General features: G+C 40.7%; 1 protein-coding gene and 1 pseudogene across 2 annotated transcripts in view; one reads left to right on the top strand and one right to left on the bottom strand.

The window, feature by feature from the left end:
- Positions 1 to 1,402: 1,402 nt before the first annotated feature.
- The window catches only part of BRPF3 (bromodomain and PHD finger containing 3), a 75,584-nt gene continuing 55,473 nt past the window's right edge, over positions 1,403 to 21,513 (bottom strand). For both annotated transcript variants that reach the window (XM_077481489.1, XM_077481488.1), the window contains exons 5-13: positions 20,677 to 20,805; positions 20,282 to 20,594; positions 14,113 to 14,316; positions 13,361 to 13,657; positions 12,037 to 12,130; positions 11,876 to 11,955; positions 10,764 to 10,858; positions 10,518 to 10,675; positions 1,403 to 2,153 (exon numbers count right to left, since the gene is read on the bottom strand). In XM_077481489.1, the coding sequence (XP_077337615.1) occupies positions 1,967 to 2,153; positions 10,518 to 10,675; positions 10,764 to 10,858; positions 11,876 to 11,955; positions 12,037 to 12,130; positions 13,361 to 13,657; positions 14,113 to 14,316; positions 20,282 to 20,594; positions 20,677 to 20,805 (1,557 nt within the window). In that variant the 3' untranslated portion in view covers positions 1,403 to 1,966. The remainder of the gene's footprint in view (positions 2,154 to 10,517; positions 10,676 to 10,763; positions 10,859 to 11,875; positions 11,956 to 12,036; positions 12,131 to 13,360; positions 13,658 to 14,112; positions 14,317 to 20,281; positions 20,595 to 20,676; positions 20,806 to 21,513) is intronic.
- Positions 3,835 to 3,950, top strand: LOC143985462 (5S ribosomal RNA; annotated as a pseudogene).

Consider the following 21,513-nt stretch of genomic DNA (forward strand, 5'->3'; position numbering starts at 1 on the left):
ACCACTTCTCCCCAACTAAAAATGACACAAATATGTTTGCTTGATCCTATGGAATTAATAATAGACAGCAGTTATGTGCATAAAGATGATTGCCAAAGCCTGGTAATTAGGTCTTCTATAGTATGTATACAGTGGTCTCCAAACTGTGGCCTGGGTGCCAGATGTGGCCCTTTGCTTACTTTTATCTGGCCCATGGGGCACTATTTACATCCACTGATACCAACAATGGGGCACAATTTCCCCCCACTGACACCAATAAAGGGGCAGAATGCTTCCCAATGAGACCAACGATGAGACACAACTCCTCCCAATGACATCAACAATGGGGCCCAAAGGCACCAATGATGGGGCACAATACCTCCCAATGACACCAACAATGGGGCACAGTTCCCCCCACCGATACTAAAGATGGGGCATTGTTTATTCCCACTGATGTCAGGACCCTTTCTACTCCCAATGGCCACAATCCGGCCCCCCTTAAGTCTGAAGAACAGTAAGTTTGGAGACCCCTGTTCTATACCATGTCACAGATCTGCATTAAAGAAGAATTTAAATGGATTAAAATAAACAAAGGCTGTACACTGAATCCCTAAAAAGCTGAAATACCACAAAAGCCATGTTGCCTGCATTTTATCTTCCAAAGATATTTATACAGTTATGAAAATAGACATATGTTTAAAAGACAGAAAGGTCAATTTTATTGCACTCAATTTCTGTTTTTATGCAAACTGCTTCTTGGTTTGCTAGAAACGGAACTGCTATGTATATGGCAGAGAACCTTACATGGCACATACACAAGACTCAGTTTAAATCAGGTAGCTGTAAACCAACTACAAGACCATGCACAAACTAGGCTCTAAACTGCCTCCCCCCCATTACAAATATACCTAACACCGCATAGGACGTAAATAAATCTGGTTTAAACAGTCTACCCAAAACTGATATTTGGTATATGGTATAGTATTGCTGGCGAGTTCATTTACCAACTTGTTTATCTTTCTTTTGGGGATTCTATTTCTGAAGGCTCTTTGCTGGAGATCCCGAACTGTACCACCACAGCCAGGAAGTCTCACTCCTTTAGCGCGACAAGTTTCAGAGACCCTGAAAAAAATCTTAATTCTTAAATAATAAATATTAACGGGAAATGTGAGAACATCCTGTAATGGTAGGTGAAGCTGAGAACCAATAGCCTCCCCCAAGAAATAATGGTTGATTAAACCTAGCAGCAAGTATCCACTACTAAAATATGCGTTTGTGGTGGCCTAATGATTTCAAAAAAGTCTTTCCACCACACAAGACTGGTATTTTTGGAGTTGAAGCCACTAAAACTTTGTGATATTGATAAATGATCTTTCTAAATACTCAGCAAAACCACAGGACACAAACCTCTGAAAACTCTGTATTAATTTCACAATTATAATTTAGATATAATCTTTAAACATTATTACTAATATATAAAAGTATCAATTACATTTAATAATTTTTGTTTTTAATAAGATATTACTTTTAGTTCGTTGGAACCAGCCATAACTCTTTAAATGTTATTATATAGTTCCCAAAACAGAAATAAACCAAATTATCTCTATGACTCAAAATACACTAATTATTTGGCTTATGAAGTGGGTAGATCTTTTATGTTATGTTTAAAAGCTAAAATCAAAGCAAATCAAATTACACATATTGGTCATTTTCTAATTCATACCAATAGCACACAAGTGAAAAAAATATAAAAACCTCTATTTTGTTTCCCATATGTGGGTGTAGGGTTTAAAACAACATGCTTGGATCAGTTCGATTTGGCACAATCAACAGATATAACGCTCACTATCTTAAATGCTTATTGTCTTCTTAGGCAGTAAGATGAAGAACTTCAAACAGTACAATTCAAAAATTACTACCAAGATTCAGAATATAATCTACTGTTGGAAAGTGCAACAATATCTTCCATTACGGATTTAAAAAGGGATTAGTATAGGTAGTTTGTGGTAATAAATGGGTTTCTACCCCCAACACGATTCAAATGGGTCATAGCTCGATCATAGGCCACCTGTACAGACTTGCGAATGCTTGGCTTTCGGCCTTCCAGCATTTTCAGCTTGTCAACGGTATCATCAACTCCCAAAGGTAAAAGCTTGTCACTGGGAAGCCACTGCCTAAAGCCAAGACAAATAATACCATATTAGCTATAAAAAGAACAATTTAAAAGTGGTTGCAAACTCTTAATCTTCTTACATAAGTTGTTCTTGTTTATCTGCAGCACTATCTTTTCTACAACCAAAGTGTACCATTTACCCAGCATTTCTGATCTTTAGGAAGCAGGGATCTGACGTCACACACTGCACAGCATACATGCTGTTTTTGTACGTTGCACTGACAAAGAAATGATCAGTCTATCATTTTAATGGTAGGTTTATTTTAACAGTTTTAACTAAAATATCCAGAAAAATGCTATCAAAAAAGTATAAATTGATTTGCATTTTAATGAGTGAAATAAGTGTTTGATCCCCTATCAATCAGCAAGATTTCTGGCTCCTAGCTGTCTTCTATACAGGTAAAATACTACCTTAGAATCATACAATGGACTTTGTCTGCACTGAGATACACATGGTGAAAAGTTAAACGTCTTTCTTTAATCTTACATCACGGGACACAGAGCCATAGTAATTACTATGTGGGTTATAGTCCACCTTCAGGTGCTGGACACTGGCACACCCTAAACAGGAAGTTGCCTCTCTATATAACCCCTCCCATACCGGGAGGTATACTGGTATTAAGGCCATAAAGTTTTACTGGCGGGGTGCTAGTACAGGTCCAGGATTGTGGGTTCCATGGCTCCTGAAGGTTTGTTAACGAAACCCACCCTGAAGGGTGAATATTGGGTCTGTTGGATTTACCACAGAAAACCCTGAGGCAGGAAAGGTAAGTGGAGTTTTCTAAGGACTTTAATTTTCTTATGAAATGTCTCTTTTTAAGTAAATGTTGTCATGCCTAAGTGTCACCACTGGGGGCTGTATGGAGCACGTACCTTCTCATGCTTTCCCCAGAGATCACGCTGTGTCACAGAAGCAACAGACTTTTTTTTCCTCCGGCTAGCAGGCAGACCTTCGGTAAGTTTTGGGGGTTTTGCTTCCTTCAGACACCCCCACCTGGGCTGAACACTTCCCCTCTTCATGAGGCCGAGTATACTATAACTAAAAACGATTGGCAATGCCGTTTTTCTTTCACCGCCCCTACTCAGCGGCGGCTTCCAGGTCTCCTCCACGCCATTCCTCCCTCCCTCACAAACAAGCCGATCCCGTCAGATCGGAGGCCCGTGCTTGTGCGGGAATACGCTTTTGAGGGGAAGAGGGGCACGACGCAAGGTGGGGGCGGGCTTAGCACGGCGTTGACGTCCTCCAATGCGGTAGTGTGTTTAAAGAAAATTTATAACGATTATGGTTTACCTAGACGATCTGTTCCTGATAGTCCAGCCCGCTTAGACCAAAGTATGGTCACCACATTCAACTACCTGGAATAGCTAAGTCGGATTGTCAACCTAAGAGAAATCTTCTCTAAATCCATGAAAAAGGTTAAAATACTTGGATCTGATCCTAGGTACACCCAGAAAAGCGGTATTCTTGCTCCAGGCAAAGATCAGCTCCATAAAAGGAACTGATTTAGGTGGTCGAAGCAAGATGAATTCTTCTATTCAACCTTGCATGAGGTTGTTGGGAAAGATGGTGGCGAGACTGTTCCTTATGCTCAGTTATCATTCGAGACTGCTGCAAAACAGTATCCTATTGGCTTGGAACAAAGGGCTCAAGCTCTAGATTCCCAATGTGTCTGACTCAAAAGCCTTACGGCCACATCACCCTGAAAGCGCCCGATCTTGTCTGATCTTGGAGGCTAAGCAGGGTCGGGCCTGGTTAGTACCCAGATGGACCACCTGAAAATACCAGGTGCTGTCGGCTGGGTACAACAAAGCTTCAGTTTATGGTTAATATCCAAAAATCTGCAAAGGGGAAAATCTTTCCTTCAGTTACCACGGAAGTGGCCCAGATCAGAAATGGCCTTGCCCATTATCATTCTAGAAATTCAGGCAGAGCACTTGGTTCTGAGGGCCTGAACGCTCAGTTTACGGTATTGTCCCGCCAGGATTCAATCCGACTATGCCACAGCAATGGCCTATATTTAATCACCAAGGGGGCACAAGAAATTGTGTGGCCCAGAGAAAGGTGAATCATAGCCTATCTTGGGCAGAAAACAATGTACTTTGCCTATCTGTGGTCTTCATTCTAGGAATAGAAAATTGGCAGGCGGACTACTTGAGTCGCCAGCAGTGGTTTCCGAATGGTTCCTTCACCCTATCTTTCTGTCAATATGTCAAAGATGGGGGATCCCAGACATAGATCTGTTTACGTCCAGATTCAAAAAAGAAATAGTCAACTTTGTGTCAAAAACAAAGGATCCGCTAGCATGCGGAACAGATGCCTTGCTATTCCCGTGGAATTGGTTGTCGCTGATTAATGCATTCCTTCCTATTCTGCTTGCGTCCACGACTTCTTCGCAGGATCAAGCAGGTAGGGAAGTTGGTGATTATTGTGGCCCCCAGGTGGGCCCAGGAAATCTTGCTATGCAGAGATCGTAAAGATGACAGTAGGGGACCCATGGACCCTACTGCCATGGCCAGACCTTCTTTTGCAAGGTCCGGTATTCCATCCTACTTTACAAACAATAAATTTAACGGTTTGGCTATTGAGACCCACACTCTGAAGAAACGTGGGCTGTCCGGTTCAGCGGTTTCTATCTTGGTTAATGCAAGGGAGCCGGCCTGCATAATTATATATTATGGAGTCGGGGAAGCATGTCTCCTGGTGTGAAACCAGGGGTTGCACCCCAGGAAATCAGAGGTCAGAGGTAGAATCCTTGACTTTCTGCAGATGGGGTGAAATATAAAGCTGGCCCTGAGTGATTCTAAGGACAGCTCTCTGCCTTATCGTATTATTTAAACGACCACTTGCTTCGCTTTCTTTGATTCGTAACCTTTTATACCGATACAACATATTCCCTTGGTCCTTTTTTGACAAGGAAACTATTTTTTCTGGTAACCATATCTGCTGCAAGAAGGGTATCAGAATTGGCTGCTTTTTCACGTAAAGAGCCATATTATTGTTCACAAGGATAAGGTAGTATTGCGGCCTCACCCTAACTTTTTACCAAAGGTAGTATCAGGTTTTTATCTAAATCATGATATTGTTCTATTTTCATTTTTTCCCAGAACATGTTCTATGGAAGAAAAATCACTACATTCTCTTGATGTGGTGAGAGCAGTCTACTTCAATACGACTGCTCTGATTGGGGAAACGGATGTTTTGTTCGGATTGCCTGAAAGTCCTAAAAGAGGACAGGCAGCATGGAAATCTAATATTCTGAGGCCGCGTACACATGCGGGGACTGTTCGCTCAACTTTGTTCGTCAAACAGTTTCAGCGGACAGTCCGCTCAAAATTAGCATGGACGGACTTGCCCACACACGACGAACGAACAGTCCGCGGAAACCGTGCGCGATGACGTGAACGGCACGTACGACGGGACTAGAAAACGACGTCCTATACACTGCAATGCAACCTTCGGCGTGTAAATTCTTTCTGAGCATGCGCGAGACTTAGTTTGACGAACAAGCCTACACACGGGCGGACTGTCCGCTCAAACCAAGTTTCAGCGGACAGTTTTTCGGAATTTCCGAAAAACTTTGTTCGTCAGACTGTCCGCTGAAGCCCACACACGAGCGGACTGTCCGCCGAAACACTGTTCAGCGGACAAAGTTGAGCGAACAGTCCCCGCGTGTGTACGCGGCCTAAATGGACTCAACAAGTAATCGTTCTAGCTTATGGTTTAAAGAGGTCGTTTCTACCCTCTCAAATCAAAACACACTCCTCTAAGGCTGTTAGTGCTTCGTGGGCAGTGCATCAGCAAACCTCCATGGCTCAAATCTGCAAGGCTGCAACTTGGTCTTCAATTCATACATTTACCAGATTCTATCAGGTAGATGTAAAAAGACATGAGGATGTCACCTTTGGGCACAGTGTACTGCAGGCAGCAGTATAAGTCCTCTGATGTCATGGTGCCCTACATTTGTTGTGTCTCCCTCCCCTCAGTTGGCATTGCTCTGGGACATCCCACATAGTAATTACTATGTCTCTGTGTCCCGTGATGTACGATTATAGAAAAATTGTTTTTTGTACTCACCGTAAAATCCTTTTCTCAGAAGTTCATTGACGGACACAGCTCCTTTAAATCTTGACCTTAGGGTTATCATGCCACTTCAGGAGAGGACTAGGCAGAATATGTAACACATGAAAAAAACAGCAAGACTGCACAGCACCGCCCAGGGGGTGGTCCCTCTGGCTATAACCCCTCACCCTGCTTCCTGAAGCTCAGTTCGTCAGAAAGCAGTACAAACATAAATAGAAGGGGTAGGCGCTGTGTCTGTCAATGAACTTCAGAGAAAAGGATTTTACGGTGAGTACAAAAATTAAATTTTCTCTTTGGTTCATTGACCGACCTTAGGGACGTCCCCAAGCAGTGTCAAAAAACGAAGGGTGGAAACAGCAAAACATAACTTCACCCACAACAAAGGGAACACCTTAACAGAGGAGTCGCCATCTTAAACGGCCACCATCAAAACCAGCGGCCAATTTGTGCATCAAAAGATGTGTTTACAACAAACTAGTAACTTAAAGAAAGTGTAATTGCAACCTTACACAGCCGCCTGCAAAACCTTGCGGCCAAAGCAAGCATCCAAAGATGCGCTTATGTCAACTTTGTAGAATTTAGTCAAAGTTTGAATGGACGACCATGTCAGCGCCTTACACACCTGGGTGACAGGTGCTTGATGTCAGAAAGCCCAGGAGGTCCCAATTGCTCTGGTGGAATGAGCCGTGACAGGAAAAGGGGGCACCGCCCCTTTAAGGCATAGGCCTTAACCACGATCTGTCTGATCCACCGAGAAATGGTGGATGACGAGACCGCCAGACCTTTTTTCGGACCAGCCACCGAGACAAACAGAGACTGACTTGCGGAAGGGAGCCGTAGCAAACAGATACACCCGTAAAGCCCAGACCACGTCCAGGGAATGTAAGGCAACCTCTTTTGGGGGTGTCGGCTTAGGACATAAGGAAGGTAACACAATGTCCTCATTTAGATGGAATGCCGAAACCACCTTCGGAAGGAAAGAGGGCTGTGGACGTAGCCCCGCCTTATCCTTGTAGATGACCAGGTAGGGAGACTTGCATGACAAGGCCGCCAACTCAAAAACCCTCCTGGCAGATGTAATAGCCTCTAGAAAAACTACTTTCCAAGAGAGTGTTAACAAGGGAATATCCCTAATGTTCTCAAACAGCGGTTTCTGAAGCGCCTATAGCACCAGATTCAGATCCCACGGAGGTAGCAATGGTCAAACCGGAGGGACTATGTGTCAAACCCCTTGCACAAAGGTACTCACCAATGAGTTCGTCGCCAAGGGGCGTTGGAAAAAGACACCACTCCTCGCTGCAAAAACAACAGGACCCTAAGTGCGCGGACGCCACCCTATCTCCTCACACATGGAGATCTAAGACTTCCACGCCCTCAGCATAATGGAAATTAACGAGTCTGACAAACCTCGGTCCTTTAGCACCTGGTTTTTAACAGCCATGCCATTAAAACCAGCGATGGTAAAGCAGGATGAAGTATCGGACCTTGCGCCCGAAGGTTCTCTCGCAGCGGTAGCCGCCAAGGAACACCACCAGTCATACTAGGTCGGCGTACCAAAGACACTGAGGCCAATCTGGGGCAATCAGAATTACTGGAATCCCCTCGGCCTGCACTCTGCGCAGAAAAAAACTGAGCCGCAGGAAGCAGGGTGTGGGGTTATAGCCAGAGGGACCACCACCTGGGCAGTGCTGTGCAGTCTTGCTGTTTTTACATGTGCTACATGTTCTGCCTAGTCCTCTCCTGAAGTGGAGTGATAACCCTAAGGTCAAGAATTAAAGGAGCTATGTCCGTCAATGAATGAAAGAGAAATAGGATTTTTGTAACAGCTTACCTGTAAAATCCTTTTCTTTTGAAGTACATCATGGGACACAGAGGTCTCGCCCCTCTTTCTAGTATACACATGTATTGCTTTGCTACAAAACTGAGACGCTCCCGGTATGGGAGAGGTTATATAGGGAAGCAACTTCCTGTTTAGGGTGTGCAAGTGTCCAGCACCTGAAGGTGGACTATAACCCACATAGTAATTACTATGGCTTTGTGTCCCGTGATGTACTTCAAAAGAAAAGGATTTTACAGGTAAGCTGTTCTAAAAATCCTATTACAAAAAAAAGTAAAATCACACCACCAATTACATCAAAAATATATCCTGAATGGTCGTAGGAGCACAAAGTGTAGCAATTAAGAATGTTCCATCAAGCTTGGTGTAGGTTGGTATGGCATGATGTAGCTCTATATGTTACGCGCATCAGCGCTTCTTCAGGAGCTTAGACATATAATAATATATCCAAAATAGTTGAGGTCAACCAGTAAAAACACACAAGGATGTCCAGGAGACAGCGGAAACTGGAATTTGTCACCAATCACTAAAATAGTCCGTAGGGATACGGATATGGATTACCAAGGCCCATCAATAGTTAGTACACATCAAGAAATGGCAAATGTTAAATGGGGTAGTTTAGCAGTACAGGTCCTATGTATTAACCAGACCCTAGATAGGTCTGAAACTCCCTATGCCTTAATGGCTATAGTAATTGGATAGCTGCATGAAATCACCGTTTGAGAAGGACATCTGCCGCTCCATAGACCACTATGGAGTGGCGGAACCAGCAATATTTTACCTTGAGGTGGACTTATTAGGTGGATGTCCTTGTCAAACTGTGATTTCTTGTAGCTATCTAACTACTGTAGCCAGTAAGGGATAGGGAGTTTCAGATCTATCTAGGTTCTGGTTAATACATAGGACCTGTACTGCTAAACTAGCCCACTTACCCTTTGTTTTCCATTTCTTGGTGTACTAATTGCTGGTGGGCCTTGGTTAATCAATACCCTTATCCCTACAGACTATTTTAGTGATTGGTGACATATTCCTAAGTTTCTGCTGTCTCCTGGACATCCTTGTGTGTTTTTACTGGTTGACCTCAACTATTTTGGATATATTAATATATGCCTAAGCTGCTGAAGAAGCACTGATGCGTGTAACATGTAGAGCTACATCATGCCATACCAACCTACACCAAGCCTGATGGAACATTGTTAATTGCTACACCTTGGATGCTCTCACTACCATACAGGATATATTTTTCGTGTATTTGGTGGTGTGGCCTATGTCTGTCAGGCAATATTCATATTGTGATTTATTTCAGAAATGTGTGTTTATTCTTTTTTTTTACAAACGTATTTGTAAAATAAAGGATGTTTAACTTTTAACTATGTGTATCTCAGTGCCTACAAAGTCTATTGTATGTTTCTAAGGTAAAAGTGGGGTGGAAAGAACACAGGCTGTTCTGAAAGCACACATAACAGTCACAAATGAAAGAATTAGGGATAGGAATTTATACCTAAAATGCATTTTCATGCAGCAAAATGCGCAAGTTTTGCTGCAAAGAAATATACAAGTGTAAATAGAGCATTAATCCTATTTTTTTAAACAATGCGAAAAACTAAACAGGAAAAGCTCCTTCAATCTATAAAACATTGAACTGCAACGCACAATGCATTATTGTGTTAAGACACGCTATGTTAGGCAGCCCAGTGAAAATAAATGTGATTCTGGTTTGGACAACTCAATGCAATCAATATGACCTCTCTCCCCAAACTTCTTTACCATTTGAGTATTGTCAGGTTTGTCTTCAAGCTCTGCAATACATAATACTGAAATGTATCTGAAGAGCTACACAACTCAGGGTAAATATTGCCATAAGTTAAATGGCAGCATGGGAATTACACTATCACTAAGGTGCTATGAAGTAGCACACATTGCTCCATTAGCATTACTGTACTCCATGCTACCCAAGAAACTCCTATCTGGATCCTTCTTGACACAAATGAAGGTGATCATATTGCTGTCTCTTCTTTACTCTGGTTACCAACACACCTATGACCCATGACCATACAACCCTCTCAAGTTCATTCTGGGATACCATTAAATATTCAGGGAGCTAAATTTCTCCCCATTTACCTCTAATAAATCTAGTATAATGCCCCTTGTTTCCTCTGGAAATAGATTGTCTAAATAGGTTTAAATAGTGGCTCTGGAAGGACCCTTCACATATCTTTAGAAGACCCACACGGCTGAACTATATCAATATATACAGAACAATAACTGAACAAGAAAATGTATACTCTGCACTTTATTTTGCAGAGCACCACATCATGAGCTATGGTGCACTACAATGTATTGAAGGTAGATTGGAGTGCCTTTCAAAATGAATGAATAACAATGCACAAGAGCCCGCAAGAGTATGCAAGACATGCTAAGAGAAATTAAAAGATCGTTTGACTCACCACGTTCTTTTGTTGTCAAAAAATAAAACTAGAAAGAGTTGTTGCCCAACATTCTCAAGTCGTCGCTGATCCCCAAGCTTAAGAACATCCATAGGTGGAACAGGAATAGGTATGCCATTGTGCAGTAAACCCTCCCTTGGCATATTTGGATCAATGATCTGCATAATAGAACACAGGAGGTAAATCCTAGGCAATTAACCTTGTTCCAACAGCTATAATATTCCTTAATTGAAGATTGTCACATACCAAGGCAGGGTAGGAAGGGTATCCACGACACTTAGCCCATACTAACTGGAGAGGCTTCAGTTCTACGGAACTATCAAAGGACATCAAGAGGCTTTCTGCAAAGACAGATGCAGTACATGTGCTAAGAAAATGCTATGTAGTAAAGACTTCAATAGTGGTGTACCCTATTGCTAGATATAAATTAACAAATGTCTCCCTCCGAATAACTGGCAGGAAGATACAATCACCCATCTTTGTCTGGGTCTTGGAGCACAAGGACCTGTTATGAATCTTGCTTAAAGATGGAAACTCTGGTCATAACAATATTTTTCTGTTGATTAACTCCCAGGACCCAATCATCTTAAATAATTCACAAAATGGAGAGTCACTTAATATTTTAGTCACTTTTACTCTAAAACAGGGTGGTCAATTTAAAAAAAAAATGTGGGCCTCCTCTACAGCTCATGACATCATTCAGAGTCTCATATAATATGCAACAAATGTAACACCACAAAGTTCAGAGACTATGGACATGCTACAAGAGATGGTCAGGAACTACAGGCATGCTGCAAGAGATGGTCAGAGGCTGCAGACACGCTACCAGAGATGGTCAGACTGCTACTACCACCCCATTACAAATAAATGATCCCACATTTGTGCTACCTATAGCCCACCCCCTTAGCTGTGCCATTGCACACATTTCTCTAAAGAAAATCAGAGGTGACATTACATATTTCTTTATGTACACCTGGAGTTCAATTTTAAACCTTCTCCCCATACGATTAAACCTGGCTGAGACCACCCTATGTATGGTTCTAAAGTATCCCTAGAAGGGAGCCCCATTTAGTAACTGACTGTAGAATTAGAAGAGTACAGTGAACGAGCTAAAGAGGCAATATTAGGGGAGGAGCCTGGTGTTGAAACTAGATTTCAATATGATATTGTTTTTCTCTCATGATTATGAAATCCAACCTCTGTTCCCTGGTAACAGCTGTTTTTCTAATACTTTGATCACCATCAATATAATTTCCAAATTCTATCATGGTAACAGTCAAACAGTACTATAATTAAACATAAATGGCAGACCTTGCAATAAACTGCACAAAACAGCAGAAGTCCTAGAATCTCCTCACCTCGATTCGCATAATCACCATTCATAGCTCCAAGCAGAGGCAGATGTGAGAGGGCAGGTTTTCCAAGAGGAGTCATTTTCCTATAAAGTTCAAAAGAGAGGATTTATTATGTGCTCGTGTACACAGTATTACAAGCTGAGAAACCAAAGGCTATCACCTACCCATTGGAATATAAAGTTGGCTCCCTATAAAGCTCAGAGCTGCTGTCAGAATCTAAACCACTTTCTGTATGTGTTCTAAACCCATTGGCAACTTCTGTAAAAGTATAAAAAACAGATATTAAAACATATTTAGCATTTTTACTGCATAATAAAAGGTCATTTAAAAATGTTATCTTAATTTACAGCTTGCGGCCAAATTTATATTTGGTTGCCTCTGACTCTCGTGAATCTAGTCCCTTACCACAGCTGTAAATAGGAAGCAACTATTAAGGATTGGGAAAATGGAGAGCCAGAGTTGCTTATAGGTAAATACTTCAGCACCATCATTGCATATTAAGACATAGTTTAACCAGTAACATTTAAAATATCTGTACAGCTGGGAAGAGAAATCAAGGATGATGGCTGGCATAGTCTGGAAGAAGAAAGCTTGCAATCTTCTGTTTGTATGTTTAAAGTGGTTTTAAAGGCTCAAGTTTTTTTTTACCTTAATCCATTTATGTATTCCTTGACTTCCCCCACCCTGCCCCCCTTTTTTCCCCCTCTCCCTCCCCTGCCACTACCACCCAACTCCCTACGCAAAAAAAAAAAAAAAAAAATCATAAATAATAATAAACACCCAAACCTGAACCAATATATATATATATATATATATATATATATATATATATACACACACATACACATACACACATATTATATATATATATATACCGGTATATATATATATATATATTTACTTTGTGTTGGGGTGTTTAGTTATTTATGATTTTTTTTTTTAAGGGTTAGTTGTTAAGGTTAGGGGTTATTTATTATTACATAGTATTCATTTATTGTAAATATTTTTTGTTTATTTTACATTTAGTTATTCATTTATTATGGTTATTATTAGTAGTAGTAGTATTACCACCCTAACCCTACCAAAAATAAAAAAATAAATAATAAACTCTTACACAAACAAATAAATAAAAAAAATGAATAATAATAAAAAAAGAAAAAAGCTGATGGAAAAAAATCAAAAATAGCTGAAAAACCTAGAAAAAAATGATGCCACAGATGATAGTTTTCGCTATTTGCTTATAAAAAAAATGCCATAGCTCAAAAATGCTGTATAAAAACACGCAAAACGCTAAAAAAAAAAACATCGGAAAAATACTCAAAAGACGCTAAGCTCAGCTGTGAATGCAGCCTAAAAGAATTAAAAGCAACACGTCACATTCCAAAATAATAACTTGATCTTAACGATCTAAGCTTCTTTGGATTTAGGTTATCTAGCTACAGCATGTACACGTATTAGGAAATTTGATAAAATTCTAAAACATGATACCAAGAGCTGGATATTCTGTGGTTCTTTCTTCATCACTTTCATTTCCACTTAAAGACCGATGGTTGTTTTCTGGGGCAGTCTTTTTCTTCTTCCAGGATTTATGCACAGCTGCCCTTCTTCTTTTATTCTGCACAGGAGAGCCTCGCGTTTTCACATGAGAAATATTCTTCCCTTGTTTGTGGACAGGACTCTGGGTCATGGGTTGCAGTGTAGGAGGATGCTCATGAGCAGTTACATTTTGCAGTGGAAGAGCGGGGTCTGTTGGCTCCAGCATAGGAGGGTTGGTAACTTTTCCATCTACAATGATAAATCAACATAAAGATGATGTTTAAGAACAAAAAGTAAAGACAGTAAAATGCATTCAGATGGTGGTGTGGACACTGGTGCGTGATCAGAGAACATGTAGGGGACTAAACTGGAAAGCTGAGTGCTGCATCTGACTTTTTCATTTCCTGGATCCCTAAAATAGAAGCACTTAGATATTATCACACTAAGCTTCCTTGGTACTTGGGTATTCATTCACCACTCCTGCAGTTTAAGGATTATACTGCCCCTGATGTATTGCCTCAATGCTTGCAACTGTAATTTTTTTTCTCTTTAATGTCAAACGTTATTGCCACTTAATTGCATACACAGCAATTGTGTCTCTGTAAATTCTTCAAGTTCACTGCATGCAAAAATCACTGCGCTGCACACCACAACATCTTGTTACACAGTATTTTTTATTCAGTTACTGCTTAACAGTACTTTACCAGAACATGCATCATTCAGGTCTTTGCTACGTGATGCCAGTCTTTGCCGCAAAAGATTTATTTCCTTTCTCAGCAGTTTCAAGCGCCTTGTGCGTGCTCCGCTGGTTCGAAAGCTGCTAACAATATCAAGCTTCTCAAGGAGTTCCTTAAGCTGACATTCCGGAGACATATGAGCTCTGTTCTCAGGGAGCAAAAGATCATCCACTGCAAAATGACAAATAGAAAGGTAGAAGTTCCTAATCCTTCGGAATTACTTTGGTATAATAGCTACAGCTTTATCTGATGGAAAAAACAAAACAAAACTGCTACATGTTAAATTAACTGGATTTATAAAAATAAAAAAAATAAAAACACTAGAAAAAAGTGCTGAGCAGCAAACACTGAATTAATGAAACCATCTTTCATGACAATGGTTTAAATATAACATGCAGTATATTGAGGCAGTTGAGGATTTAGGAAATACAGATTAAAAATGTAATCAAAGTACATATACAGTGGATATAAAAAGTTTATACATCACTGTTAAAATGTCAGGTTTCTATGATGTAAAAAAATTAGACAAAGATAAATAATTTCAGAACTTTTTTCACCCTTAACCCCTTGCCGACCAGCTGCCACGCAGAATGGCACGGCTGGGCAAAACAACGTTATGTTACGTTGCTTCGCTTTCTGGCCACTAGGGGCGCGTGCCCACAGAAAATGCGGGCACAATGACCGCCAGGCTCCCACGATCGCACGTGACAGGGCGAGAAGTTCTTTAAGAGGCGAGGAGATAGATTATATGTCCATACTATGTATGAACACCGATCTCTCGCTCCTCCAAAACAGTCACACCCCCCCAAGTTAGAAACACGGTTAACCCCTTGATCGCCCCCTAGTATTAACCCCTTCCCTGCCAGTGACATTTACACTGTAATCAGTGCATTTTTATAGCACTGATCGCTGTATAATTGTAATGGTTTCAAAAATGTGTCAAAAGTGTCAGATGTGGCCGCCATAATGTCACAGTACCGATAGAAAATTGCAGATTGCTGCCTTTACTAGTAAAAAATAATAATAAAGATGCCATAAATATTTCCTTATTTTGTAGACTCTTTAATTTTTGCGCAAACCAATCATGCGATTTTTTTTTTTAGCAAAATAATGTAGAAGAATAAATATCGGCCTAAACTGAGGAAAAAAATTGTTTTTTGATAAAAGATGTGGGATATTATAGCAAAAAGTAAAAGATAGTGTTTTTTTCAAAATTGTCGCTCTTTTGTTTATAGCGCAAAAAATAAAACCCGCAGAGGCGATCAAATACCATAAAAAAAGCTCTATTTATGGGGAAAAAAAGGACATCGATTTTGTTTGGGTATAGCTTCGCACGACCGCGCTATTGTCAGTTATGGAGACGCTTTGCCGAATCGCAAAAAAAGGCTTGGTCATTGAACAGCCATATGTTCCGGGCTGAAGGGGTTAATGTGACCTATAAACTGTACAGTTTATAACTGGGGATGTAGCGGTGTTCAGAGTAAGGGTCCTTACTGTCCACCCTGTGGACATCCGCTTGCTCAGCGGGGGATCGCTCAGTCGATCACCGCTGAGCAGGAAGATGACAGGTCCGTCTCTGCACACTGAGCAGGGACGGACCTGTCACAGCGCGGCTCTCCCCTATGACGGATGGAAAAGTAGGTTTTTCCTCCGTCACACTTTTACGGATCGGATCGGGTAGGATGTCAGCGGACATGTCACTGCTGACATCCGACGCTCCATAGAGTTCTATGGAGCATCTGTTCGGGTCTGCCTGAAAAACTGACAGGCGGACCTGAACGGATCGGCCGTGTGAAAGAAGCCTTAAGCAATCACATTCAAACTCATGTTAAATTGGGGTCAGTACATACCTGCCATCATTTAAAGTGCCTCTGATTAACCCTAAATAATGTTCAGCTGTTCTAGTAGGTTTTTCCCAGACAGTTTCTTAAGGCCCGTACACACGGTCGGACTTTTTAACACACATGCAAATTAGCTGTTTTGGAGCAACATCCGACTGTGTGTACGCTCCATCGGACAAACTTTTTCTGTTTTCATCGGACTTTTGTTGGCTGTGCGAACGGACAAACTTTCTGGCAACAAAAGTCCGATGGAGCAAAGTCCGACCGTGTGTATGCAAAAGCATCGGACTTTTGTACAAGGTACAAACACGCATGCTCAGAACCAATGCAAAAGATCAGACTACAATACAGAAGTTGACCAAAGGTGGCGCTGGAGTCATTGAACGTCCTCTTTTGAAGTGGCGTCAGTACGTTGTGACGTCACTACATTCGTGTTTGTTGTCAAAAAGTCCGATCGTGTGTATGCAATACAAACTTGTGGACCACGCCCTTTGTACAAAAGTCCACGGGAAAGTTTGTACAAAGTCCGACCGTGTGTATGAGGCTTAAGACTGGCCAAACACCTATAGATTTTCTGCAGATTTTCTATGATCAGATGGAAAAAGTGGAACAGATCCCTCCATTTACACTGAACTGTGTGGATGGAAGAATCTCCCAATTGGCCCAAGCTTCCATATCTTGCTTATCGGCCCTGCTGGCTCTCACAATACCTGAACATTCTCATTGGGTGTAGGCATGGTTTAGGCTAAGAGCCAGTAGGGCTGACTAGCAAGATACTGAAGCTTGGCCCAGTGGAAGATTCCTCCAGCCACACAGTTTAGCATACATGGAGAAATCTGTTACACTTTTTCCATCTAACCATAGAAAATCTGCAGATGATCTATAGGGGTATGGCCAATTTTAGTCACATCCTACAGCAAAAGCCATGGTCTGCAGAAAGCTTCCAAAGCATCAGAGGGATCTCACTGTTAAAAGGTATCAGTCAGGAGAAAGGTACAAAAGATTTTATTATATATATATATATATATATATATATATATATCTATATCTATATATATACATACATACACATATATACACATACATACATATACACACACAATGGAACACGGTGAAGACAGTCATCAAGTGGAGAAAATATCGCACAATAGTCACATTACCAAGAACTGGACATCCTTCCAAAACAGATGAAAAGACGAGAAGAAAACTGGTCAGGGAGGCTACCAAGAGGCCCTACAGCAAAATTAACCACTTAAGCCCCAGACCATTTTGCTGGCTTAAGTCCAGAGCACTTTTTGCGATTCGGCACTGCGTCGCTTTAACAATTGCGCGGTCTTGCGACGTGGCTCCCAAACAAAATTGACGTTCTTTTTTTCCCACAAACAGAACTTCCTTTTGGTGGTATATGATCACCTCTGCGTTTTTTATTTTTGCGCTATAAACAAAAAAAGCGTCAATTTTCCCTCAGTTTAGGCCGATACGTATTCTACATATTTTTGGTAAAAAAAAAAAAAAAAAAAAAACCCCAAAAAACGCAATAAGCAATTATTGATGGTTGGCTCAAAAGTTATAGCGTTTACAAAATAGGGGATAGTTTTATGGCATTTTTATTCATATTTTTTTTTTTTTTACTAGTAATGGCGACAATCAGAGATTTTTTTTATTGTGGTTGCGACATTATGGGGGCCACATCGGACACATTTTTGGGACCATTGTCATTTATACAGCAATCAGTGCTATACAAATGCACCGATTTCTGTGTAACTGACACTGGCAGTGAAGGGGTTAACCAGGAGGTGGCAGTGTATGGGGTTAAGTACGTCCTAGGGGCGTTTCTAACTGTGGGGGCGTGGCTGTGATTTACAGATCACTGATCTCTGCTCCAATCACAGGGAGCAGAGATCAATGTCACTTGTTGCTAGGCAAAATGGGGAGATGCTGTTTACATTGCCATCTCCCCGTTCACCCTCCACCTGAGAGGATCGCGGCGAAAGAGTCCGCGGGACCCGTGGTCGGACTCACGGGGGTCCCGACCGCCACGGCGCCAATTTTAAAGGGACATACCTGTACGCCCAATTGCCTGTCCATGCCATTCCGCCGACGTACATCGTTGTGCGCCAGTCAGGAAGTGGTTAAAGGAGCTGCAGGAATATCTGGCAAGTACTGGCTGTGTGGTACATGTGACAACAATTTCTCATATTCTTCATATATCTGGGCTACGGGGTAGAGTGGCAAGAGTGGAAAGCCTTTTCTTACAACGAAAAACATCCAAGCCCGGATAAATTTTGCAAAAACACATCTGAAGTCCCCCAAAAGCATGCGGGAAAATGTGTTACGCTCTGATGAAACTGAAGTTGAACTTTTTGGCCATAATTCCAAAAGATATGTTTGGTGCAAAAACACTGCACATCACCAAAAGAACACCATACCCACAGTGAAGCATGGTGGTGTCAGTATCATGCTTTGGGGATGTCATTCTTCAGCTGGAACAGGGGCCTTAGTCAAGGTAGAGGGAACAGTTCCAAATACCAGTCAATATTGACACAAAACTTTCAGGCTTCTGCTAGAAAGTGGAACATGAAGAGGAACTTGAAAAGCAAATCTTTCAGCATGACGACAACGACCCAAAGTATACATTCAAATCAACAAAGGAATGGCTTCGCCAGAAGATTAAAGATTTGGAATGGCACAGCCAGAGCCCAGACATGAATCCTGAAAATCTGTGGGGTTATCTGAAGAGGGCTATGCACAGGAGATGCCCTCACAATCTGACAGGTTTGGAGGGTTTTTGCAAAGAAGAGTGGGCAAATATTGCCAAGTCAAGATGTGCCATGCTAATAGACTCATATCCAAAAAGACTGAGTTCTGTAATAAAATCAAAAGGTGCTTCAACAAAGTATTCGTTTAAGGGTATTTGTTTTATGCAACCATATTATTTAAATTTTTTAATTTTTACTTTTTCTTCACCTAAAAGATTTCAGTTTGTTGTTCAACTGAGTTGTACAGTTTATAGGTCACATTAAAAGGTGGAAAAAGTTCTGAAATGATTTATCTGTCTCGTTTTTTGCATCACAGAAACCTGACATTTTAACAGGGGTGTGTAGACTTTTTATATCCACTGTAAAGTGTGCACCCCGTACCTCTTCTTTCACCATCACCACCAGCAGGACATGACTCTGTATTGCTACAGTAAAAACTGTGCAACAGGAAGCTTCTGAATCGTGCCTCAACACTGTTCAAAAGCTTAACAGTGAAACTCCAGAGCGTCGTCTTTCCCATTCACAGAACACCTTTTATTCTGTGAAATGCATACAAGATACTTTGAGTGGAAAAGAGAAGAAAAAGGGAGGACAGTAACTGACACCATCCTTCACTGTATGAGTGCTGTATTTAACACCAGCTGATCCAGAAGATTACCACAGACAGTATTGTGCATGAGTAAAGCTTTTAAAGAGTAAAGATTTTCAGCCTTTCCAGCAGCCATATGGATGCAATATAACTAGTAGCGTTTCACCGATACCGATATTGGTGCTGAATGCTGATGCTAAGCATTTGCACTTTTTTGCATTCAGGAGGTCCAAATCGCACTGATCTGCAGCTTTGAAAGCTGTAGAAGCGCGAATTCAAAGATGCAGATCAGTACAATAGGTATCAGCGAGTATAAAGTATCAGTACTCGTTCTTAAAAAAAAAACTGGTATCAGCGCATCCCTAATAACCAGCATTGGAAGCAACTTATCTGGACCAATCAAAATTCAAAAATAGTTTTTCCTGGAGTCTCACTTTAAATTATGAATTACAATGTAGGAACATTGTTTCGGTAATATATTGATCAAAGAGGAGACATTTGATCGGCATATGATGTCAGTTAAAGCAACCTTATAATTAAAAAAATAAATGTAATTAAATTGGTTTGTTACCCCTTCTAAAGCACATAATTAACTCTATTCAACCCTAAATACTGTTTTTGGATTTCTTTTTTTTTTCATTAATCTTATTTTATTAAGAAAATATTTGAAACTGGGAAAAAAAAAAATAAATGAAAACTAAACAAAAAATAATATTTTTTTTGTAAGAAAATATCACCAAAAGAAAAGCTGCTTTGTCTTCTGGATTTTTTTTATTTCTATATATAGATACATCTATAGCTATCTATATATCTATTTATTACATAAAAATAAACAGGCCCAAAGCAGAAATGTAAAATTTGCTCTTGTCCACAAGGGGCATAGCGTGAGAAATGAAGGTACTCTAGATGCAATATCCCTTTTTTTGTGCTGAGCAAAAAGATCTTACCTTCTTCCCATGAAAACCGGTAGTAGTCATCAGCATGGGGCTTCTCAGGTAGGTGCATCAGGGTATGTGGGTCATAACCAATGCTTTCTGCCTGACGTCTAGCATTATGAAGTACTGATGTAGCTAACTGGTGAAGACGCAACGCAGCTTGATGGAACACAGTCTCCCGAGAATTATAATGCAAGCAGTTAGAGATGATTAGGTTGAAATCATCTTCAAAAGCTGGAAAGGATGAGTACTGGTGGCATTCCAGTTTGTGCCGCATTGTGGAAAAGTCCATGGGGTGTAAAACAAAATCCATATAGTCCGGTACCTGGTGAATAAATCACATATTTAACAACTGTAAATTGTGAATACACAGAACCTTACCAATTAGGGAAAAATGGACAGCTTACTTCCTTTAGATTTACAGGTTCTTTAAAGATGTTAGCTGGGTCCTTCTCCTGCAACAAATCCAAAGTAGCACGTAGAAACACATTAAACGGAGTCAGCTGTAGCTCCAATGCTGCCTGGTGCAATTTAACCTAATAAAAGAAGGACGTAATCAGCAAAAGAAGGCAAAAAAACGGGCTCCAATCATGAATGTACAGTATGAAAAAGGGCTATTTATTCAAATAAGGTAAGACCAGGGGTATTAGCCACCATGGCCATAATACAAAAGGCTATTATAGCAAGGACAATATATAATAAAAAAACGGTTTAAAATAAAAACAAGTATACACTCGTGCTAGGGGATAATATAAACGTGGTGGTATCAGCATAAACAGCCCATGGTTTTTGGGACTTTTGCACGTTTGCATTTTTTGTATCACTTTATTTTTTCTCAATAACTATACAGATGAGTTTACTTTTCCAACTTTTAATGTGGTTTCAGCACTTGATAGTTAACATGGACTCTTTATAGGATTCATGTATACTCACTTTTTATTAGAATCACTTTTAATTTTGATTGCATCACAACACTCACATATATCTAGCGCAACATTATATATTTTTAAATCTGGTTTCCATAGTGATATTTGATGGTGTTTTGGTTGCATCTTTTTTATTTTTATTTTTCCTAGTGCGATATTGTTTTATTTTATTTTATAAAGCTATCCAGATGTGCAAGCTGCCCATTCCATATGAACTAACACACCCCCATACCATCAGAGAAGCAGGCTTTTGAACTGAGTGCTGAAAATAAGCTGGAAGGTCCCGCTGCTCCTTAGCCCAGAGGATGCGACACTCAT

The sequence above is a fragment of the Lithobates pipiens genome, unplaced genomic scaffold (assembly GCF_037356315.1).
Source record: "Lithobates pipiens isolate NorthernLeopardFrog02 unplaced genomic scaffold, aLitPip1_a1.2 Scaffold_16, whole genome shotgun sequence".
Taxonomy (NCBI): Eukaryota; Metazoa; Chordata; class Amphibia; order Anura; family Ranidae; genus Lithobates; species Lithobates pipiens.